We start from the raw sequence: 27,265 nt of genomic DNA, 5'->3' as shown, positions 1-27,265 counted from the left end.
AGACAACAGGCCAATAATGGGTCTCTGTTACTGGTCATGCTCCTTGTCTGAAAAATAGAGACATCATATGTCCTTCATTGACTTGTTGTGAGGATTTAAAAAGAAAGTCACAGGGCGCCTGGGTGGCTCAGTCATTAGGCGTCTGCCTTCGGCTCAGGTCATGATCCCAGGGTCCTGGGATTGAGTCCCGCATCGGGCTCCTTGCTCAGTGGGAGGCCTGCTTCTCCCTCTCCCACTCCCCCTGCTTGTGTTCCTCTCTCGCTGTGTCTCTCTCTGTCAAATAAGTTAATAAAATCTTAAAAAAAAAAAAAAAGTCACATTGCACAGTGCCTGGCCCGTAAGAGGCATTTGAGAATTGCTCATTCCTTTTCCAGTGTTGATAAAAAAAAAAAAATCATTTAGTTTGTATGTAGACAAGCTTTTCACCAAAATGAGATTATCTTCAATCGACACAATCATCTGAGCCACGCTGCATGTTGAAGCAATACGACCTCAGAATACTCGTCCCGATGCTTCTGGCTTCCACACCTACAATGCTCATACTGTCACTTTCCACATGCGTGAATCCACTGCAAAAGGAAGGGACAGGCTGCATGTTAAACTTGAGGAAGACACATATTTAAGTAGCTAAGCCTTTACATGAAGATGGAACACAACCTCTGGACCTTCTCCGCCCTAGTGCACCCCATCCGTGTGGAGACCTGCATTCATTCCTACCAATTAGCAAATATGCTCACATTCTGGAGTGGGAGTATCAGCTTTGGGCCCTCCTGATGGTAGCTGTCTGAATTTTGATTTCAGCAAGTCTAGAAATTCCCAGTAGAGAACAGGCACCTAATCCAATCTCGACAGGGTAGAGTCATTTCCCCAGAACCGAGAATCAGGCCATCAATTCCCAGCCAGTCTCAGTGAAAGACACCGACAGGAGCCGTCATTCTCCATGATGCTGTCTTTGCCTAGAAAGACAATGCTGCTCTGAGGTATGACAGAGAGTGAGCAGGTGGGGACGGAACCATACCAGCCAAACCACAAAAGGGACCTGAGTTTCCAGCAGAAGCTGGTTTTGGCCATAGATTGCTTCTAAAATATTGCCACTTTGGCTTTCATGAACTACCTTTTAGCTTAGAAGAAACTCCACACTAAAAATAGAACAAGACAAAATAAAGCTGCTAAGAACGTTCATGTACAAGTCCTTGTTTGGATGTAACATTTCTCTTGGGTAGATACCTGGGGGTATATGGCTAGGTTTCTGGCAAAGTTATATTTAACACACCCATGTTCCCTGTTTTCTTTAGAGAATTATTTACGCATTATGTATTCACAGATGATAACATTTTAGGAAACTGAAAAGCTCTCAGAAAGTACTGGTTATGTCTTGAGGCATTCAAAAAGGTGCTGGAAAAACCTTCCGGGGAACAGCATGGAGCAAGAGTGCCGAGTTTATTGTTGCCAAAGGAAGCTCCCAAAAGAAATTACCACTCAACTAAGGATTTCTGAAGGAATCTCTTCTGAATTAGGAAAGGGGCATAATTGAAAATCATGATCCCTTCTGGGGTCCTGATTAAAGCACACTTTTGAAAAGATATTTCTAAGTAAGTGTGCTACTTATTTATCACGTTGAGAATGATGTCATTTCAGTGAAAGATGTTTTCCATTCTACATCCATGTAATTCAGCATGTAAAAACACGTGTTCAAGAGTCTCACAGTGCTACCTGCTCAGCACGAGGGTTCCGTTGTGTAGTGCATGCAGGGCAGTGTTTCAAAAGACATGTAAAAAAGAAGTTTCTAAAAGTGCCACTTGCTTGCTTAGTTGAAAAAGTGTTATTTCAGTGAAAGGATGCTCTAATCACTCAGGAATGATGTAGAGAATTCTTTAAAGACACACATAGAAAAGAAACGGGAAAAGTGTATTTTGAGGCCAACATGGGAGCATAATCCCCTCACTTTCCAGCGACCATGAGAACAAATGTCTGCACTGTGTGTCCCTCAGCAGAGAGAGGCTTCCTGCCTCTGGAGGAGGAGGCATCACGACGGTCCGAGTGGTTGCGGCGTCTAAGCGGGACCTCTCCCGCCAGAGAGGTATGTCACAAACGCCGGCCCCTGGTCACAGGCAGACTCAGCATCGTGAAGCCACGATGCCCCCGCCCCTGAAGGGCAGCGGCATGAAGGGGCAAGCGTATAAGGGTGTTAACTAGCAAAGATACAGCAAAGCAGATGCAAACATGGCCTCAAACTTCAAAGGAATTTGAGGAGGAATCCTGAGTGAAGAAGCAACTGATGCAAGTCCTTCTTAGAACGGGAGCATCAGGCTGTCCTCTATGCTTTGTTTAGCAAGTTAAGAGAGTGTTAAAACCTACCAGTTATCATAAGATTTAAGCTGAATCTCTACTTCTTTCTTACCAGAAAGTTGAGTTTGTTTACTAAAAGGAATGAAGTTTTTCTGTATTAATTAGTTTGCTTTAATAATTATCTTCAAATGACAACTGACTGAAAACTCAGAAATGAGGTAGGTTTGTTACAGAAATCTAGTTTTTTTTAAATATTTGGTTTGGGGCTTGGTATTTTTTCATTTATGACAGTAAAATGTCTGCCACAGGAGGCTGCAATTACCTCCGACCTCATACCAGTTAAGTGATGGCGGTCAGCCATCTCACCATGAGCGGCCCGGGGCAGGTCTGCCCACCCTGTCCGTTTGCAGAACTCAGTCTGGCAAGAAGAAACAAGTGATTCCAAAATACTAATTAAAGAACCAAAGCAAAACTGCATTCTTTGGGACTTTTCCCACCCCACCCCACTGACTCCACCACCATCTGCGTTTGGGAAATGGTTTTGGAATCGTGTGGCTCAGGGCGGGAGGTGAGAGCGGGGCTGCAGTCCATGCCGGGCCCACCTGGGTGTCACTGTGCGTCCCTGTGGGACTGTGGGCAAAAGAGCCACATCTCAGAGCCTCTGATCTGGGAGAGTGGGTGGTACCAACTGTAGGTGACAGTTTTGTACATTAGAGGAGATAATGTAGATGCTGCTTAGCATCTTTGCTTTCAAGCAGAGCAGGAAATGGTATCTGAGCAGCGACTTATCTCAGGTCCCCAGAGAGTGCAAATAGGCCGGGCTGAGACCCAAGTCCCAGCCACATGCCTTAACAGCTGCCGCCGGCAGGCCAGGTGAGGCCACTTCACGGGTCAAGCAAAGGGAACTGGAAGCAGTTACCTGGCCCATCTGTGGGAGCCCCCGAGCAGGTGATAGCAGCTCTTGAGGACAGGAAACTTATTTTCCTTGTTCCACACGTAGACCCGCAGGGAGAGGTCGAAGGAAGCAGTGAGGACTCGGCTCTGGTCCTTGAAATGAGAAGCCAAGTGAGGCGGAGCCACAGGCTCCGGAGGCGGGGCCATGATGCAGGCAGGCGGGCCCACACTCACCACCCACAGGGATGTGACAGGCCTCTGGTGGTCCTGGAAGGCTGCCAGCTGCAGGCCCTGGATGGTGAAGAGCACTAGCTCCGACCCCGACACCAGCAGGATCACCTGAGAGCCGTGGCCCTTCATGAGGTGAGGAGGTGTCATGGTGTCTGGCAGAAGGAAACTTGCAATCTGTTGTACTTTTTCAAATAAAAACACAGATTGTCATCTCTCAATAGCAGCTGGGGGTGTGGGGCACACGTGCCTCACCTCAGATGACATGGTACACTGACAAGACCAACATCTTTGTGGTCACACCTGCAATTACTCCCTGAATCCTCCCGGTCATCCGCTCTCCCAATACGGATGACGGTGCCCTACTTAAGGGGACTGTAAAGATTCAAGGCAAAAATGCATGTGGAAGTGACAGTATCTGGCACATGTACCTTCCAGGGGATAGGCCCCCTGCCCCTCCCCAGCTACGGCAGGGTGATGTAAGACATGGCGCCATGAGAACTATGACATTTATAACATCTGCCAAAAACTATGATGATGATACTGTCTTTTATACTGTATAGCATTCCTTGTTTTTTGTTTTTGTTTTTAATTAACTGGATCATTTCCTTATGGTTTACCAGCAAGGAAAAAAATTACCTTTCGAAGAATTCATGCTCATACCAAACAAGGGATTAGAATACACATCCCGTTTCCCTTTTCTCCTTGGCTGCTAGGAAGCTCAAAGTAAAGTTTATGGTCAAATGATGACATGAAAACAAATGAATATATACAAAAGAAAAAATTCTAAGGGCCACAGGGCAGGCCAGTCACAGTGACATCCAGTTTGGGGGAGAGAGGAGGCAGAAAAAAACACGGCTATGGGTCTTATTTTCCTGCTGGCTGGGGAGCTCCCTGGGGAAGAAATGGTTGTGGCTTTTACTCATCTCTGTGCACACTTAGCACCAAGAAGAGTGTGTCTGCCACAGTTGTGACAAGACAGTGAGGAGAGGCGAGACTGTACGTAGTCAGTGGTTCGTGTCTGGATCCCAGGGCCACACAGAAGGCCCGGAATGCGGCAAGCGCTCAACCACTCAGCCAGTACAATCACAAACAACAAGACATTTGTTGGGCCACTATATTCACTGAGAGGGAAGAAAAGTGCCCCAAAGGAAACACGAGGAATCTGTGCTTGAGGCACCACAGTGCAACAGTGACAGTCCTGGCACGGGGACCCTTACCCACAACGTCCACTCCTTCCTGGGACTGCTTGGCCCCCAGCTCGTAGGTGGTGATGGCCAGCTGCCCGCTATCATTGTTTCTGTGCATCACCATCAGCCTGGCTGCCTCATCAGGGGCCCAGCAGGCTCTAGAAGTCAGCCAGATGGGGAGAGTGGTGGAGACAGGAGGTTCATCCTCTACCAGACAGAGTAGGGAGCGAGTGTAGAACACCTGGGGGAACACCGCCACGTGGTCCATGCTGCTGAGAAGCACCCAGGAGGGCCGCAGACCCACACCCAGTGACCTCACTGTGTCTTACAGGGTTGCCGGTGCCCCTGTGCGCCCTGCTCTCCCGACTGCTCGGACTAGCCGGTCGGGCCCTGCTGGAAACATCTTGCACACCAGTCCTGGGTTGGTCGGTGTGATAGGACAACCAAATCAATGGCTCTTGTGTTTTTTAAGGGCTCTTGTGGTTTTGAGCAGTGTACGCCACTGGCATGCTTTTGCCTCCAACGTCTTGCTCTGTATTCCTGTCCTACCACTTGGAAGTCTGCTCCAGATGACTCCTCTGTCCCTGGACCGTCCTGTCTGCAGGTGCTTCTGCGAGGCTTGGTCCTGCACTGGAAGCCACCCTCCCAGACCCATCCACAAGCCTGGGCACAGAACTCACCGCCTTGTGTGCACAAAGCCACTGACCTTTGGGCCCAAGTCTGAGTCCTGGGTCGAAGCCAACACCCACTGGCAGTCAGGAGAGCAGAGGAGACTGGTGGGGCTGCTCGGAAACACACTGGTCCTGGAGAGCAGCTGCAGCTGGGGCACGGTCAGCGCGTACAGGACGCCCTCGGCAGAGGCCACCTGCACAGACAGCAAAGGCCGTGGTCAACACATGGCCTCCCCCAGGGCGAAGGGCAACCGCTTGACTGCCTCCTTGCTGGCTAACGCTCCTTGGAAATATTTCTTGCCAGACATTTCCCACAACTTTTTACTTCCTCTCACTCTGATGGAAATTTAATGTGTTCACAGATCTTGTCACTGCAGCACTGAGTGCCCCTGCAGAGAAGCTCCACACACCGATTCCAGTATTTCCTCTGAGAGACCCCCTGCTGGTAAACCATAAGGAAATAGAACAAGCACGTGCAGACATGAAGCAACACCCTGAATTAGAAACTCAACACTCAAACCAAAATGGACAGAGAGCCAAGATGTGGAATCAGAGTTAAATTAATTCGGGAAAGATACTGAAGAAAAAGTTATCTTAAAGACCAGCAATAGACCTAGGAGAGAATATATTCCACTGGGCCAATAAGGACCCTGAAGAAGAAGGAAAACAGGCCAGAGAACAAAGATGGAATAAAGAACGAAGACGAATCCGAGAGCAGGTGTCCCGGAGGACGGGCAGAGAAGATCTAGTAAACATACGAGTGAAGCTCCCGCAGAGGAAAAGCAAGCAGTTAAGAGACTAATACTTAAAGCTCACATGCAATGAAACTTTCTGAAAATAAAAGAAAACCTGAATCCATACATCAAAAGGGTACATATGCTCCTGGAAAAGTCAATCCAGGATGGCCAGCACAGACACCTCACAACAAAACTACCAGACTTTTAAGTATTTCAGAAATCCTTCAAGCCTTTGATTTACAAGTCCAAGTGTATAACAAGGAAAGTAAGTCAAAGTGGGAATAGACTTCTCAACAAAAACACAGTGAAATAATATTTTCACAAAATTCAAGACAAATATGAGTCAGGGATTTGGCGCCCAGCCAGGCCATTCTTCAGGCGGCCAGGCTGCGGGAAGCAGCGTCAGACCTGCAGGATGGATGGATTCGATGGACCTCCTCGGGGATCTCCTAGAGGACGGGCCCCACCAGACCACAAGACACAGGAGAACGTCACCAGAACTGGTGTGACTACCACGTACAGTACACACTGTAGGTCAAAGTTTGGGAAAAAAAGGGTGGGGGGGGGGGAGACAAGGAAAAAGAATGTGTAAATGTTGCATATTCTCAGAAAGGTGGAAATAGTGCTCTTCAAAGGCAGGAAGAGGAGGGGCAAGGATCGAAGTAGAGGAGGTTCACCGGCCCCCACGGGAGAGAAGGGCTAGCAGGTGATGCCGGCAAACAAAACAGTGCGTGGGCCTGAACAGGGAAAACGGAGACGGGAAGCATGAAGACAAAGGAAACGACGCCACAGGAAAAATAAATACAAGCCTTCCTAAATAACAAAAGATAGCACCTTTACCCAAAAAGATACACATTAAAAAGGGAAAACATATTTGAAGAAAGGAGCTCAGTAATGTGCCACATCACACCATAAATGTGACATAAAACAACACTTGAGATCAGGCACAGACGTCATTCAATGTAAATGGCTTAACTCACTAAAAAAGATGATCACACTGATGTACAAAAGAAAACCTGACTGTATATTCAAGAAGCTCAATCAAAACAGAAAAGTTAACCATGACGGAACAGTAAAGGTGTGCCAGGCACACACAAATCCGCGGAAGGAGGCGACGTGGTCCTAATATCAGAAAAGGGAGGCCTCCGGCCAAAGCAGGAAATCCAACAGACACTTCCTATCCCTGTGAAAATTACTAAAAGGAAACCTTGTCTAGAATGGAGTTCAGAGGCTGGCGGGGGGGCTCTCACGCCAAAGCACTGGTTGTCAATTGTGGACCGAAGAGGAAGAGAGGCACCTCCTGGAGGATGCTCCTTAAAATCCCAGCAGGAGGAGGAAGGTTTCTTCCGTCCCAGCAACAGCTCGGCCAACGAGAGGCAGTCACAGCTCGGCCAACGAGAGGCAGTCACAGCTCGGCCAACCAGAAGCCACTACACTTCCAGCTCCCAGTTCATCCCCTCCCTACACCCCTTCCCCTCTCTAAAAGAACCTTTCTATTCTTTGTTTTTTGGATTTCTCTATGGTTTTGCCACAGCTAGCGTGTCCTGAATTAATTCTCTGCTATTTCCACACAAACCCATTTTTGCTAATAAAATAACTGGCAGCTTTTTTTTTTTTTTTTAGGTTAACAACACTAAAGGCTGTAATTCACAATGAAGAAATAAAACCTCTGATACTTATCAAAGAAACACCCCAATCACCCTCACAAAGCAGACACAAAAAGAAACAAGGTGAAACACAGTTAATATTCAAATATTTATGAGTTAAACATATTATATAAAAATAAACAATAATAATGCTCTCAGTCTAAGGCGAAGTAGACAAAAAGTAAATAAACGTTAAGACCCAACAATATAATTGAGGCACCTGGGTGGCTCAATCGGTTGAGAGTTGGAATCTTGGTTTCAGCTCAGATCATTATCTTGGGGTTGTGAGATCGAGCCGCATGTCAGGCTCCACGCTCAGTGCGGAGTCGGCTTGAGATTCTTTCCCCCTCCCTCCCTCTCTGCTCCTCCCCCTGCTCGTGCTCTAATAACAAGACTTAACAGTAATAATAATGACTATATTTGGGTATTTGTATCCCAATAATGGAGAATACACCTTCCTTGCAAGCACACATAAACTTTCACAAAAATGGAACAGTCACAAAGAAACCTCAGTAAATTCTATATTGTAAAGTAATACAACATTCTCTGGTCATGATAAGGAAAATCTGTGTCCTAAGATGGCTGACCAAGCCAGTGAGAGAATTCCAGTCCTTGCCCCGGGGGCTCTTCCAGGTTCTTCTCCCTGCTCTGCTTCCCGCACCCACCAATTCGGGTTCTTCTCCCTGCCTCGCTTCACACACACACCAAAAGTGCCACGTATGCGGAAGTAGAAGTGTATAAATTGCCCCCTTTGTGCTCGGGGCTCAGACCTTTGGAAAGCACTCTCCTCTGAGCCCGCCAGCATTAAATAAACCTCCTATGCTCCAAGATCTCCGGGTGCCACTTGGTTCTTCTGTCAGGCGATCCAGTCCAGGTTCTGTAACATTTGGTTCCCTGACCAGGAAACCCAACCGTGCTGGCCCATTGTTGCCACCGGTTTGGGGGCAACAGCGGGGGCACTGATGGAACGCGGGATCATAATGGAGAAGGTGTACCCTGCCTAATTTTTGGCAGTCTCCCGCCCCCGCCACCTCAGGCTGGCCCCTCTTTGCTGTTCCCACCCAACTCGAGGAAACTTGGCAGGTGAGGACCTGGTCCCAACATCGGATTCCAGTTAAGGCCTGGGGCCCCAGGACCCAGACAGGCCCTCCCCCACTGGGGCGGAACGGGAGCCCGATCACCTCCCAGAGCCCTCCTGGAGGTCTCACAGGTCAGGACTCCCAGGGAGGGAATGTAATAACTTCTGGAGTGTGAATGTGGGAGTGAATGTGCCGTCCGAGCTTGCACTGATTCTGTAGCTCCACGGGGGGGCACCCTTCAGGTCCCCAGAAGTCTACGGAGTCTTGAGTGGGCCCGTCTGCAATTCTGTGGTGAATGGCATACAGTCTATGGCGGTATCAGAACAGTTTCCGATCGTAAGTCACAACGCTGAGACCGCTACAGCTAAGCCTCACCCAAGCTCCTTCGGGGCACGGCCAGACGGGCATCTGATTGGTCTCCTCACCTCAGGAGGCACCCCACGCCTTGTCTGTCTCTGCGCCACTGCACACGGGGACATCACCATGGGGTCAGGGCAGAGTAAACCTATGGTTCTAGAGACCATGATCCAAAATTTCAAGAAGGGGTTTTCAGGAGACTACGGAGTCAGGATGAACCCCGGCAAGTTAAGAATCCTATGTGAAATGGAATGGCCCACCTTTGATGTCAGGTGGCCTTCAGAAGGGACATTCGATGTCCCAACGATTCGTCGAGTATGGCGAGTCCTAACAGGAGAACCAGGACACCCTGACCAGTTTCCATACACTGACTCCTGGCTAGGAACTGCTCAGACTCTTCCCCCCTGGGTGCGATTCGTTTTCAATTGGCAGGGACAGGCCAGGGTCTTAATCGCTTACCCCCAAGACCGTCTACACCTGGCCCTTCAGCTCCAGACACTCCACCGCCATCGGTTTCACCAGAGCCCCCAGGCCCAAAAGATCCACTTTCTCCAGGACCAGCAGCCAGGCTGCGCCCCACACTGGGCACAAGCACCCTTCAAATGCCGGTATGAGGGACGCGGGGACCCGAGAGGCACGATGAAGACGGGACAGTCCAACCTGGGCCATTCCATGATGTCTTATCAGCCCTTCTCCACCACCGACCTCGTCAGCTGGACTCATCGGCCAACCTGGGGAGACTGCCAACAGTTACTCCGCACCCTGTTGAACACAGAGGAAAGGAGGAGAATAGCGCAAGGTGCACGGCAGCACCTGGAAGAGCAGGCACCAGCTGGAGTCATCGACCCTGCCGCCTGGGCTAAGGTGGCTGCACCCGAAGAGCGCCCAGCACGGGACTTCACCACAACCGAGGGACAGGCCCACACCCACCGGTACCAGGAGGCCCTCCTCCGGGGAATCCGGGCAGGAGCTAAGAAACCCATGAACGTGACTAACGTAGCCTCGGTCACTCAGCGACCAGGGGAGGCCCCCGGGGACTTCTACGAAGGACTACGTGAAGCCTACAGGATATACACTCCACTTGACCCCGAGGCACAGGAAAGCCAACAGACGGCAAACACCTCCTTCGTGGCTCAGGCCGCCCCAGACATCAGGAAAAAACTTCAGAAACTAGAGGGTTTTGCCGGGATGAACATCACCCAACTAACAGAGATTGCCAGTAAGGTCTACATGAACAGGGAGGTCGCAGCCGAACGGGAAGCCGACAAAAACATGAAAAAGAAAGTCAGCCTCCTCGCCGCCACCCTGAAAGAAAACGACAACACAAAGGCAGGGAGATCCTGACCTCCGGAAGGGGGGGAGCCCAGAACCCCCTGGGCGAGGGATCAATGTGCCTACTGTAAACAGAAAGGGCGTTGGAAAAACGAATGTCCTAACCGGGGAAAGGCTCGGAAGCCCAGCCGCTACCGGGAAGAACCCCGGGGGGAGGCCCTCACAGGCCTTGTGGGAACGGACTCAGGCTGAGGGGGACCGGGCTCTTTCCTCCTTGGCCCCCATGAGCCCACCGTCAGAATGAAGGTGGGGGGCCAGTCAGTGACTTTCATGGTTGATACTGGGGCCGAGCACTCTGTCGTCCCTCCCCAGTGGCACCCTTCAGCAAAAGGACTGCGACCGTCCTCGGCGCCACTGGGGCACAGGCGATGCAACAGCCCTTGTGCCAGGCTCGCCAGTGCGGACTCGGGGGCCACAAGGTGTGACATGAATTCCTTATCTGCCTGACTGCTCCATCCCCCTCCTGGGCCGAGACATACTCTCCAAACTTAGGGCTCAGATAACCTTTGAGCCCGCTGGACACACTAGCCTCCGACTGAACCCAAGGCAATTACCACTAGCAAGTACCACGCTGACGGAAGAAGAATGGAGGCTATTCTGTGCCCAGGCCCAACCGAGCAGCCCGCTGGGGTTCAGACTCGCCTACTCCCGTCAGTCAAGGATACCGACCTACCCCCGCCAGGCGGGGGATACCGACCAGGTCAAGACCTGCGGGCCATCAACAAGGTGCCCATCTCTCGGCACCCAGTGGTCCCAAATCCATACACCCTCCTTGGCCAAATCCCAGGTTCGGCCAGATGGTTCACTTGCCTAGATTTGAAGGATGCCTTCTGCCTCCGCTTAGCTCCCCAGAGCCAGCCACTATTTGCCTTTGAATGCCCTGAACCTGATACAGGGCGCCAGATGCAACTGACTTGGACGCGCCTCCCGCAGGGGTTTAAAAACTCACCAACCCTCTTTGGGGAAGCACTGGCCGAAGACCTCGCCAGGTTCCCAAGAGGCCACACGATGCACCCTCCTCCAGTATGTGGATGACCTCCTCCTCACCACTGACACACACGAAGACTGCACAAAAGGCACAAAGGCCCTCCTACAGCTCCCGTCAGACTCGGGGTACCGGGCCTCACGGAAGAAGGCACAAATCTGCCAAGAGGTCCGATACCTCGGTTTCCTCCTCACCCAAGAGAAAAGAGAACTAGGGCCGGGGAGAGAGAAAGTCATCACCTCCCTGCCACAGCCCCAGACAAGGGGCCTACGAGAATTCCCGGGGGCTGCAGGATTCTGCCGCACCTGGATGCCTGGGTTCTCGGCAATAGCAAGACCCATCTATGATCTCTTAGGGGGACCAGACTGAGAACCCCCTGCCTGGACTGAGGAAGCAGAAGCCGATTTCACAGAGATAAAGATCGCCCTGGGGTGGGCTCCAGCCCTGGGTCCACCAAATGTAGAAAAACACTTCAATCTCTTTGTGCATGAAAAGGAAAAAATAGTGCTCGGGGTACTCACCCAGACTGTTGGGCCCTGGCACCGGCCAACTGCTTACCTGTCAAAGAAGCTGGACCCTGGGGCAGTGGGATGGCCGCTGTGCCCCAGGGCGCTGGCAGCCACAGCCCTACTCATCAAGGAGGCGGACAGACTTACCCTGGGGCAGGAACTTAACGTCAAGGTCCCTCATGAACGCACAGGGACCCCGCTTCCTTCCCAACTCTCGGCTAGCACAGCACCAAGGGCTCCTCTGGGAAAACCCGCAGGTCACACTCAAAACAGTAAGGACATTAAATCCAGCAACCCTTCTCCCCACAGAAGAGGAGAAACCAGACCATGACTGCTCCAAAGTGACTGATGAAGCCTATGTGAGCCGTCCAGATCTGTGGGACCAAGCCATAAAGGACCCAGAGCTCACGCTGTTCAGTGATGGAAGCAGTTACCTACAAGAGGGTGCCCGGAAGGTGGGTTATGTAGTAACCACAACCTCTGAAGTCCTAGAAGCTAAGGCATTACCAGCTGGATGGTCAGCTCAACAGGCTGAATTATACGCCTTAGTCCGAGCCCTCACCCTCGGTGACGGCAAACAAGTCAACATCTATACTGACTCTCAGTATGCCTTTGCTACTGTACATATACATGGAGCCGTCTACAAGGAAAGGGGCCTCCTAACCGCAGCAGGAAAAGCTATCAAGAACAAGGAGGAGACACTGAGACTCCTCAAAGCCATCTGGCTTCCAAAGGAAGTAGAAATCCCGCACTGAAAGGGACACCAGAAAGGAGACGACCCTATAGCGCAGGGAAATCGCCTGGCATATGAGGCAGCCAAGACCGCAGCCAGTGAGGACAGGGACAGAGCCCCTTCCCTCACCATGGCCCTAACACCCCCGGAAGAAGTCCCTCCACCCAGTTGCACTAAAAAGGAAAATGAATGGACCGTGGCTGAGGGAGCCACCCTGACTGAAAAGGGATGGTGGATGATGCCAGACAGGCGCATCTTTGCTCCAACAGCAACTGGAGGGCATCTAGTCAAGGAGTACCACCAACTCGCTCATCTGAGAAAAACCATCAGAGGCCCTTCTCAAAAATAAAGCACTATTACATCAGTCAGCTGCCAGCACTATGCCGAGGAACAAGTAGATGCTCGGTCTGCACCACGGCCCCCACCAGGTGTCCAGAGGATGGGAGCAACCCCCTTTGAAGATCTAGAGGTAGACTTCACAGATGTGCAGCCGAGCAGGGGGTTCAGGTATCTCCTAGTAATAGTATGCACATACTCTGGGAGGGTCGAAGCCTTCTGTACGACTGAGCAAAGCTGGGAAGTAGCTGAAGTCCTCTTGCGGGAGATCGTGCCCCGGGTTGGCCTGCCATTAACAATCCATAGTGACAATGGACCCACATTTGTGGCAGACATTGTACAGGTCTTGACTAAATCTCTCAACATCACCTGGAGACTCCACACTGTATACCGCTCACCCTCTCAAGTCTTAGAACCCAATGCCACCTCATGGGCTACAGGAATCATTCTCCTGTTGGGCCAATATCACCCCATGTGGACCGACCCCATGGCCAAATTTTTTTTTTTAAGATTTTATTTATTTATTTGAGAGAGAGAGAGAATGAGAGATAGAAAGCATGAGAGGGAAGAGGGTCAGAGGGAGAAGCAGACTCCCTGCTGAGCAGGAAGCCCGATGTGGGACTCGGTCCCAGGACTCCAGGATCATGACCTGAGCTGAAGGCAGTCACTTAACCAACTGAGCCACCCAGGCGCCCCCCCCATGGCCAAATTTATGATTAAGTCCATGTTCACTCCAAGCCTTACAGTCAACCCCTAGAGTCAGACAGAAAATAACTCGCCCTGGCTCATCCCTGGGTCCCCCATCCACATGCAGCAAGCATCTATACTGCAACTGTTAGGTATGATTAACGCCTCCCACCAAGTGCTTAACCACTCAAATCCACCCCTAGTGTCTGACCTGCTGGATCTGTATGAAGCCCGGGTCCCATCCAATACCTAGGTGTTATCCTCAACCAATCTACCATGTCACCTCCCACCCCGGCACTGGGGACCTCGGATTATCCCCTTCTGTGTCCGGTACCGCTGTATGGCAACTCTTCCTCTCCCGTCACAGGCCACAGTCGGGTCTGTGCACCTAACACCACTTCTGGCCTGAGATCACGGTGTACGCATCTGCACCACCCCGCGCGATCAATCACGCACGCCTGCCAGTCTCGTACCCGATTTTCAGTCCTCCCCGGAGCGATGCCCCACTCCTATGGAGACCTCCTAGCCGCCCTCGACGCTCCCCTGCAGCCGTCCCTCTGATTATGAGCCTGCCGGCTGCATCAGGCGTTGCCCTCAGCGCCACTGGCGTCAGTATGTCTCAGGTTCAGTACCAGGGTTTAACTCAACAATTCACGGCGGATTTTTCCACCCTCACTCAGTCGGCCCTGGCCCTGCAGCACCAACTCGATTCACTGGCCTCAGTGGTCCTCCACAACAGGCGCAGGCTAGACCTGCTCATGGCCGCGCAAGGGGGGCTCTGCCTCTTCTTACAGGAGGAATGTTGTTTCTATGCTCATGAGTCAGGGGTGGCCCAAGAAGCTCTGACCCAATTACGGGAACGAGTACATCATCGGTGGGAAACACTCCAGCAGACAACTTGGTGGGATACCCTCTCACAGTGGTTCCCTTGGTTCGGCCCCCTCCTGTTGCTTCTCCTCATAGTGGCATTTGGTCCTTGTATTCTTAATGCCCTTATTGGATTTATTACTACTCAAACTGCTAAAATCAGACTCCAGTTACTCCTTATTCACTATTGCCCCTTAGAAGATGAAGACGATGCCCTCAAAACTAGGTGTTTAAAGGGGCATCAAAGGGGGGAATGATAAGGAAAACCTGTGTCCTAAGATGGCTGACTGAGCCAGAGCGAGTTCCAGTCCTTGCCCTGGGGCTCTTCCGGGTTCTTCTCCCTGCTCTGCTTCCTGCGCCCACCAATCCAGGTTCTTCTCCCTGCCCCGCTTCGCGCATGCACCAAAAGTGCCAAGTATGCAGAAGGAGAAGTGTATAAATTTCCCCCTTTGTTTGTGCTCGGGGCTCAGACCTTTGGAGACCACCCTCCTCTGAGCCCACTGGCGTTAAATAAACCTCCTATCCTCCAAGATCTCCGGGTGCTGCCTGGTTCTTCCATCGGGAGATCCAGTCCAGGTTCCGTAACAATCACAATGAAATAAAATGAAATGAAACTGGAAATCAATAGAAATATTAAATAAAACAGACAAGGCACTAGCTAATATAATCACGAAAAAATGGGAGAAAGCACATATACACCAAAAGAAATGGCAGAGCAATAAAGATGTGGTATTTATATATAGTGGACTATTACTCAGCCATCAAAAAGAATGAAATCTTGCCATTTGCAATGACGTGACTGGAACTAGAGGGTATTATGCTAAGCAAAGTAAGTCAGCCAGAGAAAGACAAATACCATACAATGTCACTTGTATGTGGAATTTAAGAAACAAAACAGATGAACATAGGGGAAGGGAGGGGAAAATAAAATTAAGATAAAAACAGAGAGGGAGACAAACCATAAGAGACTCTTAACTCTAGGAAACAAAACAGGGTTGCTGGAGGGGAGGTGGGTAGGGGGATGGGGTAACTGGGTGATGGGCATTAAGGCAGGCACTTGACATAATGAGCACTGGGTGTTATATGCAACTGATGAATCACTAAATATTACTCTTGAAACTAATAATACATTATATGTTAACTAAATTGAATTTAAATTAAAAATTTTTTAAATGACAGGGCAGAAACAAATATTCAAATAGAGGAAATTTAAACAAAAAAAAATCTCAAAAGAGTATTCTAGACAATTGTATTCATAAAAAAGTGAAAGTCTAGATACAGTGGGTCATTTCCTAGGAAAACACAATGTATTAAAATTGATCCTAGCAGACAAAAGAAAAGCTTGAGCAGGCCAATTTCCATAGAAAACACTGAGAAAACGGTTTTAAAACTCCACCACAAAAAAAGCACCCAGCACCCAATAACATCAAAAGTAAATTCTACCAGACTGAAAAACCAGATAATCCCAATGTGACTTGAATTGTTCCAGGGCATTAAAAAAGCAGAAAAATATTCACATTCTTGAAGCATAGCATTTATATGTAAACCTGATAAAGGAAGACCAAAAAAACTATCAACCGGGTGCCTGGGTGGCTCAGTTGGTTAAGCAACTGCCTTCGGCTCAGGTCATGATCCTGGAGTCCCGGGATCGAGTCCCACATCGGGCTCCCTGCTCGGCAGGGAGTCTGCCTCTCCCTCTGACCCTCTTCCCTCTCGTGCTCTCTATCGCTCTCATTCTCTCTCTCTCAAATAAATAAATAAATCTTTAAAAAAAAAAAAAACAAAAAACTATCAACCAATCTCCCATAGACAGATCCAAATCCTGGTAAAATGCCAGCATTTAGAATGCATCAGCACATTAAAAAGAAATGCATGGATGATTTATATTTTAAAAATCCAATAAATCACCATAACAAACCTAAGGAGAAAAATCCTGTAATTATATCTGCATACTGAAAAGGCCTTTCACAAAATTCTACACTTAATCATGATTTTTGAAAACTAATAGTAAAATGGTCACTGATGGATCTTTCATTAACATCATTCCTGAAGCCAGAACCCCAACCCCCACCAATGAAGCTTCAGGTCATCCCACCACAGTCAGCCTCAAGGAGAAATGGCCACCAATGCCACCGCTGATTAATATTGTACTGGAAGTATTGGCCGGAGAAGCCAGAGAACAGAAAGCAACTGGATGCCTAAGGCTTGAAAAATAAATATCTCTAGCTATGGATGATAAAGTGTTTACCTAAAAAAATTAAGAGAATCAATTATAAAATAAATGCAAATAGAAGAATTCAGTAAGCTGACAGAATATAAAACACAACAACAGTTTTCATTTAAACAAACACCCAGTTAGAAAACAATGGAACAGAAAATACTTTCCCATATCAATGGAATAGGCACAAATGATAAAATACTTTGGAATACTGTTAACAACAAGAAATGTGCAAAATTTATCTGAGGAAAAACGTAAATCACTTCTGAAGGACATAAAAAGCAAACCTGAACCAATGGAAATACATCATTTATTCTTGAACAGACTGACTCGGCATCATGAAGACGTCCATTTTCTCCATGTTAGTATTTAAACTGAACGTGGTATCAATGAAAATACCCTTTTCTTTCCAGGACACAGAAATTTTGATTCCAAAGTTCATATGGAAAAATAAACATGAAAGTAGCTAAGGAAACTTGAAAAAATAAGAGTTAGGGAAGTCAGACTTACTAGATATCACAACCATAATCCGGTTCTAGAACATCTCCATCATCTCCAAAGTTTCTGTGTCCCTCAGCAGAGTCCCCTCCATCCCTAAGGACCGCCGGTCTGCCGACAGTGCAGATCTGTTCTGTCGAGACTGGAATTTCCCAGAAACGGAATCATATAATATACACATACTCTGCTGTGTCCGGCTTCTTTTGCTCAGCATGTTTCTGAGGTTCATGCATGTTGTTGCACAGATCCATAGCCTTGTTCCTTTTCCATGCTGAGGAGTATATTCCATCGCGTGCATACACCATTTTTATAAATCCACCTGTTGATAAGCACTTGGGTTGTATCCAAGGTGGCCATTATTACTAAAGCTCCTACAAACATTTGTGTACCAATCTTTTTGTGTGAAGATTTTCATATCTCATTGGTAAACAGCTAAAAGAGAAACTGCTGGATAATACGGTTAAGTGTTTTTTAATATTAAAATAACTGCCAAACAATTGTGTCACATCTGTGTAAACATTTGTTTAATTTCAGCTTTTCAGATCAACATGGTGCCGTATCTCACCGTGGTTCTAAACTGCATTTCACTGATGACTGGCGGTGTGGAGCTTCTCTATGTGCTAATGGCTACCACTCTATATTCTTCTGTGAAGCATTCAAATCTTCCACCGAATTTAAAAGTTGGGCTGTCTCTTACCTACTGAGTGATAATAGTTCTTCACATATTGTGGACAAAGTCCTGAAACGAAGTTGCATTATTATAAATATTTTCTTCCAGCCTAAGGTTTGCCTTTTCTTTTGCTGAACAGTGCTTTAAAAATGCAAAATTTCTGAATTTGATGACATCCAATAATCTATTTCTTTCTTGTAGTGTTTTTTGTGTCCTAAGAAATCTTTACCTACCTACGAAAATATTCTAGTCTACCAAAAAATAAACTACTAAAATCAGTAAGCGATTTAGCGAGGCTGCTAGATTATGAGATAAATACACAAAATTCAAATGTATTCTTATACACACATATATATACAGAAGTAGCTTCTATGTGTGCTATGTATAGTATGTATAGCAACTTCCTTATAAATACAGGAATACACATTTATATATTATTTACACATTTCTGTATATGCCAAATACTAGCAATGAAAAATCAGAAATTAAATTTTCAAACATTTAAAATATATAATATACAAATGACTAATTTTAACAAAATATATGCAAGCCCAGTTCACTTAAAACCATAAAACTTTGTTGAGAGATATAAGTGAAGGCCCATCTAAATGGAGACATATTTGCCATGTCTGTGGCTTAGAAGACTACATCGTTGGATGTCAGTTGTCTCCAAATCAATCTATAGATTCAATGTCATCAAAATTCCAGTAGGTAGTTTTAAAGAAATTGACAAGCGTGTTGTGATGAGCACTGGCTATTTATACGCAACTAATGAATCGTTGAACACTACATCAAAAACTCATGATGTACACTCTATGTTGACTAACTGGACAAAAAAAATTTTTTTTAAAGAAATCCATCTGTTTTTGAAATAAGAAAATGCTGAGGTCATGACTTACAAGTCTACAGCCCATGAGAGCCTGTGTCTGTCCTTAGAGTGGAAATGGACTCACACATCATGTTGGTATTCTGACAAAGGTGCTGATGTAATTCAGTGAAGAAAGGATGGCCTTTCCTACAAATTCTGGAAACCCATTTGTAAATAAAAATGAACCTCGATGCTGACCTTGCACACACATATAATTTAACTTTAAATGATCTACATGTAGCATCTCCAAATAATCCCTGGGTGAGAGAAGTCACATGAAGCTGAGCTGAGGCGCCAGGTTTTTACCCGGACACCCAGTGGGATTGTTGGCAGCTCAGCCCCTGTGGCTGCAGGCAAAACTGAGGTTTCCCCTGTGGTGGGCGGTGGGGTGTTCCCAGTTCCCAGGCCCCCCACAACAGGACAGCCAGTGGGGGGTCCACGTGAGTGCCCCCCAGGCCTCCAGTCTCTGACTTCGGCGTCCAGCCAGAGAGGACTCACTGCCTTCAAAGCACTCACAGTGTGTCCACCGAGATCATTTCTCTTTAGCTGTGTAACAAACTTCTCATAATGCTTGTAGATTTGACCATTTCTCCTTGAAATTCCACAAATTTTGTTCTATATGTGTTTAGGCCAATTTTAGCCTTGCTCTATCTTCCTTGGAGGCTAATCAAATTATTATTACAAAGTTCCCCCCTGATATCTAGTGATGACTTTCATCTCAAAGTCTTCTGGTCTAACGTTAATAGCTTATCAGCTTGCTTTTAGTTAGCATCTCCAGGGCATCATTTTCCGTCCTTTTCATTCCAAACTTCCTTAAGTGTTCTGGGTTTTGGGTTTTTTTTAAGATTTTATTTTTAAGTAATCTCTACACCCAATGTGGGGCTCGAACCTACAACCCTCAGATCAAGAGTTGCACACTCTACCCACTAAACCAGCCAGGTGCCCCAAGTGTTCTGTTTTAGGGTCTTAATTTTTAGGGCTGCAGTAACAAATTGGGTGGCTTAAAAAACTAAAAATTTATTCTCTCACAATTTCAGAGGCTAGAAGCCCAAACTCAGGTGCCAGCAGGGCCCTCTCCCTCTGAAGGCTCTAGAGTTTTCCTTGACTTGTCTGCCCCCGTGTGCACCTGGCCTTCTCTGTATATCTGTGTTTTCTCCTCCTCTTAAGAGGACACTACTCATTGGACAGAGGGCCCAGTCTAAATCCAGGATGATTTTACCTGAAATCCTTAACCGGATACCATTTCTAAATAAGGTCACAATCTGAGGCTCTGGGTAGATGTGAACTGGCAGGGGGAGGGGGCGGAGAGGGTAGCCTATTCCATACCCTACTGGTGTACGTACAGAGCTAGAGATCTCCAAATCTGAGTTCAACCTTGGTAGGGGGTTGATCCTGCTCCATTGCCCTACAGGGCAACACCAAGAAAATGAGTGCTTCTGGCAAAACCTGCTGTCCTCTGGTCACAGAACACTCCACTAGGGTGAAGGATGCCAGCAGCGTCTGCGCCCTTGTGCTGAGGTTGATGCTCAGAGGTCCTGAGCCCCTGGACTTCCCACGTAGGCATCAAGCCTCGGGATGTGGAGGCGCACCTTGCAGCCTCTGCCCAGCCACCGAAGCCTCCCTGCTGACATAAAAATGGCATCTTCAGAATCCAGGCAGGCTTGGGCCATGGCGGGCTTTCCCTCTGTGGGAGGAAGTAGCTTCCCGTTGTCCTCAGACCCTTGCCACGTGCAAGGACGCTGGAGAAGGGCACCCTCTGAGCAACCAGGAAAGGAGTTCCCGTGCTACACAGGTACCATCACACGCAGTGGAGCCCACTGCTGTGGCCCCTCCGCCAACTGGAACATCCCTGCTCAGGGGTGGACCCCACGGTTGGTGCAAAGGGCCCTGGAAGTGCCCGCTAAGGACCAGCAGCAGACGCCCGCTGATGCTCTCGGGCCACTGCCGGTGCTGCAGCCACGGGGCCAGAAACAAAGCTTCTCATCCCAAATTCTCCCTCTTGGTGAAGACTCAGGAAGGCTTGCCTCCCAGAACCCCCAAGACACAAATGGCAATCATACATGTCTCTGCACATATCAGACACCCCATCCCCTTTGGAGACCCACACATACCGACAGTGACCGGGCACTCACTTCACTTCTTGAATACACGCCGCGGAGCTCCCGAATGAGCCAGACAAGAGAACTCGCCCTCAGGTTCCAGCCTTAGCAGGCGGCCCCCAGAGCACCACACGTCTGGCTGCCTTACACAAGCCCGCGCTCGAGGACATAAAACGTGCACATTTCAGCCATCAGCCTGAAGGCAGAATTACAGCAAAGTCACCAGGAGGGAAGCTTACTGGAGTCCGACTCTGTCTTTGATGTTTGGTGACGGACAGCTTTCTGGCCTGCCCATCTCACCCTCCGTTCCACATGCGGGCAAGCGGAGAAAGGCCACCCACGGAGAATTCAAAGCACAGCAACCCGGCCCACGCAGGAGCCCTCCCTCCATCCCCCCCAACCACGGGAAGAGCCGGCCACTCACTCCCCCTGCTGCCCCTGGCCCTTCCGACCCGCCTCCTGGGAGCCTCCGTCCTGAAAGCCTGGTGACGTGACAAATTGCCTTCTCAGGGCTCATGTGGCTTCATCACTCGTGATAATCAAGCCAAATTTGGGGTCAGGGTTGACCCTGCCCCTTTGCTCTTAGGACTTCGAGGCTGTATGCTCTTTCATTTCTCTTCTGGGAGTGAGGGGAGAGGTTCCTCCTTGTAGACGTCACTGCCCATCACTACGTAAATGGTCCCAACAATTCAAGGAGCCTGGGCTGTTTAGTTCCTCATAACCTTCTCCTAACGTAAATGCTAACGCCGTTTCTCCTCTGCGTGTAGTTTAAAAGCCACAAGACGCGGTTCCTGCTGTTTTACAGTCGACGCCCTCAGATCTCCTCGTCCCCAGCGCGGCTCATCGGCCTTCCGCTCCGGGTCCCACGCGTGTCCTCAGCAGTGCTGTGGCTGCTGCTAAGCCTCCATGTCACCTGAGATGCCTTCACTCCCCTTCACTCCTGGGGGTCACTTTCTGTTACGGATTTCCCGCTGGCAGTTCTTTCTTTCAAGATCCCACATTCTAGGATCCTGGAGATCCACGGCTGCCCGTAGTGAACCCTGGCTGCTACCAGACAGGCTTCCTTGGTCCTCAGGTAATCTCAGTTCACTCTGATGGGCCCGGATGCAGATTCAGTTTTGTTTATCCCACTTGGGGCTTGTAGGCCTTCTTGATTCCATGGATCAATGTCCTTAGTCTGTTTTTTTTTTTAAGATTTTATTTGAGAGAGAGAGAATGAGAGAGAGAGAGCACGAGAGGGAAGAGGGTCCGAGGGAGAAGCAGACTCCCTGCTGAGCAGGGAGCCCGATGCAGGACTCGATTCCGGGACTCCAGGATCATGACCTGAGCCGAAGGCAGTCGCTTAACCGACTGAGCCACCCAGGCGCCCTCATTAGTCTATTTTGGAGAAATATCTGCCATTATCTCTTCAAATGTTGCTTTTGGCCCATTCACTCCCTCACCGACTCCTGATACCAAATACTAGAATTTTTCCATGGATCCTTTATGGCCTTGCTACTCAGAGTGTCCTCTAACACCGACAGGACCGATACCACCAGGCAGCTTTTAAAAAGTCAGAATCCAGGGGGCGCCTGGGTGGCTCACTCGGTTAAGTGTCCGACTCTTGATTTCGGCTCAGATCACGATCTCAGGGTCGTGACAGAGCCCCATGGCGGGCTCCACACTCAGCAGGGCGTCTGCTTGAGATTCTCGCTCCCCCCTCCCTGCTTGTGTACTCTCCCTCTCTCACAAAAGAAAAAAAAAGTTAGAATCGAGGCATCCCCAGGGACCCAACAAATTGGAATCTACATTTAAACAACATCCCCAGTGGTTCACACGCCATTAAAGCCTGAGAAGGACTGGCCTACATCTTGTACCCTCTCTTTCCATTTACCTCACTCAATATCTGCATTTCATTCCAGGTAACCTCTTAACTTTCTCACTGATGCAGAAAACACCATACAGAAAAGTGCACAAAACACAAACCCAAGGCTCAGTGCATCATTACAAAGCAAATATTCACGCTGCCACCCAAGTTAAGAAGTGGGATGTTGCCAGAGCCCCACAGGCTCCCCTCCACCCCCTATTCCGGGGTGATTCCACTGTCCATCCTGCTATGAAACCCACCCACCGCGTTAACCTTTGTGCTCAGTGTTTCTATTCTGGAATTTCTACTTGGTTCTTTTCCAAATCGGTTCCATCATTTTTCATAGCTTTGAGCTCTGAAGCCCTCTCCCTAACCTACAGGGGTTTCAGCGTGTAAGGGCTGCAGTATCTGGAGCACGCGCTCTCTCATCTCTCCCGCACCTAGTTGGCTCTAAGCGTGTGCTGGACACTGCATTTCAAAGCAGAAATAACATGCGGCCCCGGGTGCCGTTATCTTTCCCAGGAAGGACTCTCCTTTACTCCTCCCAGGTGGCCGGGGTGCCGGGCTGCAGGCAGGTGGAGCACGGCGGGCCTGCAGACCCCAGTTTGGGCTGCAACCCCCGACACCCTGCCCAGTGTAAGGGGAGGCCCAGGGCTCCGCTCTCGCCGGCCCGGCACTCCGACTCCTCCCTGGGCCGTCAAAGGCCTACAGCCTCTCAGCTGCCTTGGGGGAAGGGTCTCCAGGGCAAAGTTGCCACAGTATCGGCGACTCCATCTGATTCCGGCTAAATCTCCTGAATCTCGGTCTAGACATTTTTGTTCTGTCTCCTCTCTGGGGTTATCCAGCAGATGTACGCCTCCTACCTTTACTATCCTTCGCAAAGAAAGGGAAGCACATGGTCTACCGCTCCCAGAGAGAACCTCAGTGGCCTCTTCATCTACGCAACGGATTCTCAAATGGATCTGGGGATGCCAATTACACTTATTCAGAAGTCTTCTTCAACAGCTGCACCGTGGTTTATGTGAAAACTGTTTCATCAGATGTTATTTTGTTTGCTGAGCTTAGTTCCTTTCCAGTCAGTTCTGTGCGCACGGACGTCTGCTCCTCCTGAACCCCGGGACGCCAGCCTGCCCAGCCTTCCCAAGGTCTCCTTCCCCACAGGTGGGGACACTGCCTCCAGCTGAGAGCCACTTCCCACACCTGCCACCTTACACCCACTTTCCTCGTTTCTCCCGGCCAAACCCTCCAACGCCCAAGAGTCACTTCTAGATGGACATTCTGGTAACAGAGGCTTTTGGTGTCCCGGGCAAGTGCTCATGTTTGTCAAACGTGCCTCAGTTTCTCCTGAGTTGGGCCTTAGCTGGGACTTGAAACAAGGTAAGGAAGGGTAAGAATGCAGACGAGAGAAGGAATTGCAGGGAGGAGAGAGACTGCCAGCAAGCTCAGGGAACAGGAGAGCAGGGGCACACGAACTGAACCCGCAGGCAGCCCGTGGCTGGGTCTCAGTGATGGTTCGGGAGGCGCAGAGACGGGGCTAGGGAGCCAGACTGTTGCAGGCAGCTGAGCTGGAGAGGAGGAGCCAGGGGACCGGGCCACAGAATGACGGCTTGTTCTGCCACACGGAGCACCCGGCTCCAGCCGCCACCCATCACAGTGGTCACAGCACCAGAGTGTCCGTGACCCCGGGAGATAGCCAGGACCTGCAGAGATTCCCAAGAGCCAGCCACTCACCAGCAGGAAGGGGCCCTCTGGATGGTCACAGGCCTGCAACGCAGAGGAGTAAGTAGGCAGGGGGAAGGAGGCCCGCTCCCTCCCGTTCTCCGCTTTCCACGCCTTGATCAGGCCCAGCTTGTCCACAGTGACGACCAGCTGCAGCCGAGGGTAGGTCACCAAATTCACCAGAGCAGCAGGCTGCAGGGGGCTTGACCAGATCTCTGTGCCCTGTGCAGCGACAAAAGGAAAATAACAACTTATACGGGGGCCATTCATTTCATAACCATATGACCATCGCCTGGCGCACACGGAGGACGCACGGGTGGAAAAGGCACACACCCCACGCTCACGGGAGCCACAGTGTGCTGTGGAGCACGACACGGAAGTGGTGTTTTGGGGCACAGCAGTGGCAGAACTGGGGGTGTACGGAAATTCCCAAGCGCTGGCACCACCAGGACTGCACGGGGGGGGGGGGGGGGGGCCGCGGCAGTGTGCACACAGTGGTTGCCCCCAGCTCCACCAAGGCAGGCTGGGCAGGGAGCTGGGGCCTGGGCCACACGCTGCATACAAAGAACTTACACGTGCAGCATCTCCCTCAGGCCCCGGCAACCCCATTTTACAGATTAGCTAACTCAGGCTTGTGGGTAAGAACAGTTCACGTGGCATGTCCATGTTGTCCTGCTTAAAACACCCCCTTTCCTGGGAGAGGCCCTAGCCAAGGCCCGAGCTGGGCGATTCCATGGTCTTTCCCAGGAGTGTAAAAACTGGAACAGGTGGGAAAGAGCCGATGCCGGTGGGCTAAGGGCACCTGAAGGCGGGACACCAGAGAACCATCCGTGACGTTCCGTTCCCAGTCTCCCAAAGCCGCCACCTGGGCATCCGTTCCCATTCTGGGTCACTATGACCCTTTTTCTATCATGTGTTCATTTTACCATGCTCTGGATCTCTTTTTCCAACCAAGATACTCAGGATTCCTCTATGAGATCCTTTCTCAGTTGATTTCTGTTGCTCGAGCAGCCAGGTGATGCAGAGGGATGGCAAGGAGTCTCGGGGAACAGAGCACATTCACCAGGGTTAGTGAAGGAGGCGTGAGACTCCCTCCTGGTTTCGGAGTGGAAGCGGAGGTCGGGGGTCAGAGCACAGAACACACTGACCAGTGACTGCTGGGCAACACGCCTGCCGCAAGAAGGAAGTGGGCTGTGGTGGCACCAGGACTCTGATGCCAGAAACAGACGAACTCAAACCCTAGAATCTCCAGGGACGGTGGATGACACGTGGCATGGAAAGCCAGACTGGAAACAAATATAACCAGTCAAAAGCATGGTCTTAAATACTGTAAGTGGAAACTAAGATCATTTTTGAAAAGGAGGATTTATCGGGGCATCTGGGTGGTGCAGTCCGCTGAGTGTCTGACTCCTGGTTTTGGCTCAGGTCGTGATCTCATGGGTCGTGGGTTCGAGCCCCACAATAAGCTCCACACTCAGCAGGGAGTCTGCCTGAGATTCTCTCCCTCTCTGTCCCTCCTGCTCGCATGCGCACGCTTTCTCTAAAATGAATAAATAAATCTTTAAAAAAAAAAAGGAATATTTATTAACTTTAGGAAAAGCCAAATGTTAGTTTGCCTCATAGCTCAGTGTGAAAAGCACTCACACAATCACAGTACTACTAACCATACAGATAACTCTTTGGGGACAGGAGACTGCTCTGTGTGGACGTGGAAGGAGGAAAGGGGGGGTCGTTTCCTACGGGAGGTTTGCTTGTGAAGAGTACTAAGGTTGTGCAGCCAGGCACGGTGTGTGCAGGTGGCTCTGGACTCTGAAAGAGGCTCATGCTGGCAAAACAGACCACACGGAAGTAGAGCTCAGCAAATCACGGCCTTCAGCCAAACCCAGCCCACTGCCATTTGTAGTTTAAAAAAAAAAAAAATCAAAAGATGATTTCACAGCACATGAAAATATGTGCACCTCACATGTCAGCGTGAGTCGCTAGCTCTGTCAGAACAGGCCACTCTCCTGTTTGCTTTCTGCTCCTGCATCGAGCCCACAGAGCTGGGGGGTGACACAGGGACCACAGGGCCCTTGACGGGAAACGTCTGCCGAGCCTGTACCCAACTGCTCTCCCCGTTCAAGTCGAGACCTGATCATCTGGGCAACTCGAGGGCCTCCCAGGCGTCATGTCTTCTTCTGCCAAGCCCCCACCCTGAGCCCACGTGGCCAGGTGTCCGCAGCCGATGCAGGTCCTACAGAGAGGCCACAGGAAGGCGGGCAGCCTCCCACCCCAGCAACAAGACCTTCCTGTGAAATGACCCTCAAATACTGCCTCGTAGGAGGAAAACCAAGCTTAAGAAGAGGAAACTAGCATCAACAACCGAAAACTTGGCCACAGAGTAGAGAGAAACGATGCAAACAACTTTGTACCCTTTAAACAAAAGAGCATGGGGGTAAGAACGGGCTCCTGGTAACAAAGGAAGTTTCTGCAAAGCAGGCAGACAACACAGACTCTCTGAGGCATGCGGATGGAGCAGACTCCACTAACGTAAAGACGGATGAATCGACAGCCGCCAGGAAGACGAAGACTGGACAGGACGCAATAGGGGTCGCCTCTGGGAAGAACCGCTGGGGAGAGCAGGCAGGGGAGAATTCTTTCACTCATGAAATATCTCCCAGTCCTAGTTTCCAAAACCCTCAACAGTGTTCCACTTTCATGACTCAAAAGCAAAATAAATCGTAACTAACCGCAGTGCATCCCTCACGTGCCCCCGCCCGGTGCCCCCTCCTCCCACTCCGAGCCCCTGCCCCGGCTCCTGGGCCCCT

At 49.8% G+C, this 27,265-nt stretch overlaps 1 protein-coding gene across 5 annotated transcripts in view; it reads right to left on the bottom strand.

Annotated features, from left to right (window-relative positions):
* Positions 1-210: 210 nt before the first annotated feature.
* CDK20 (cyclin dependent kinase 20) overlaps positions 211-27,265 on the bottom strand; it is a 47,835-nt gene continuing 20,780 nt past the window's right edge. For 2 of the 5 annotated variants that reach the window (XM_027616776.2, XM_027616777.2), the window contains 6 exons: positions 24,471-24,680; positions 5,308-5,466; positions 4,632-4,842; positions 3,418-3,596; positions 3,209-3,336; positions 211-569 (listed from right to left, as the gene is read on the bottom strand). In XM_027616776.2, coding sequence (XP_027472577.1) covers positions 443-569; positions 3,209-3,336; positions 3,418-3,596; positions 4,632-4,842; positions 5,308-5,466; positions 24,471-24,680 — 1,014 coding nt within the window. In that variant the 3' untranslated portion in view covers positions 211-442. The remainder of the gene's footprint in view (positions 570-3,208; positions 3,337-3,417; positions 3,597-4,631; positions 4,843-5,307; positions 5,467-24,470; positions 24,681-27,265) is intronic. The other 3 variants (XR_003523868.2, XR_003523870.2, XM_027616778.2) reach the window with 3 other exon arrangements.

This window comes from Zalophus californianus, chromosome 13 (assembly GCF_009762305.2).
Source record: "Zalophus californianus isolate mZalCal1 chromosome 13, mZalCal1.pri.v2, whole genome shotgun sequence".
Lineage (NCBI taxonomy): Eukaryota > Metazoa > Chordata > Mammalia > Carnivora > Otariidae > Zalophus > Zalophus californianus.
Note: the sequence above shows the minus strand (reverse complement) of the source record. Positions and strands in the feature narration are given on the sequence as shown.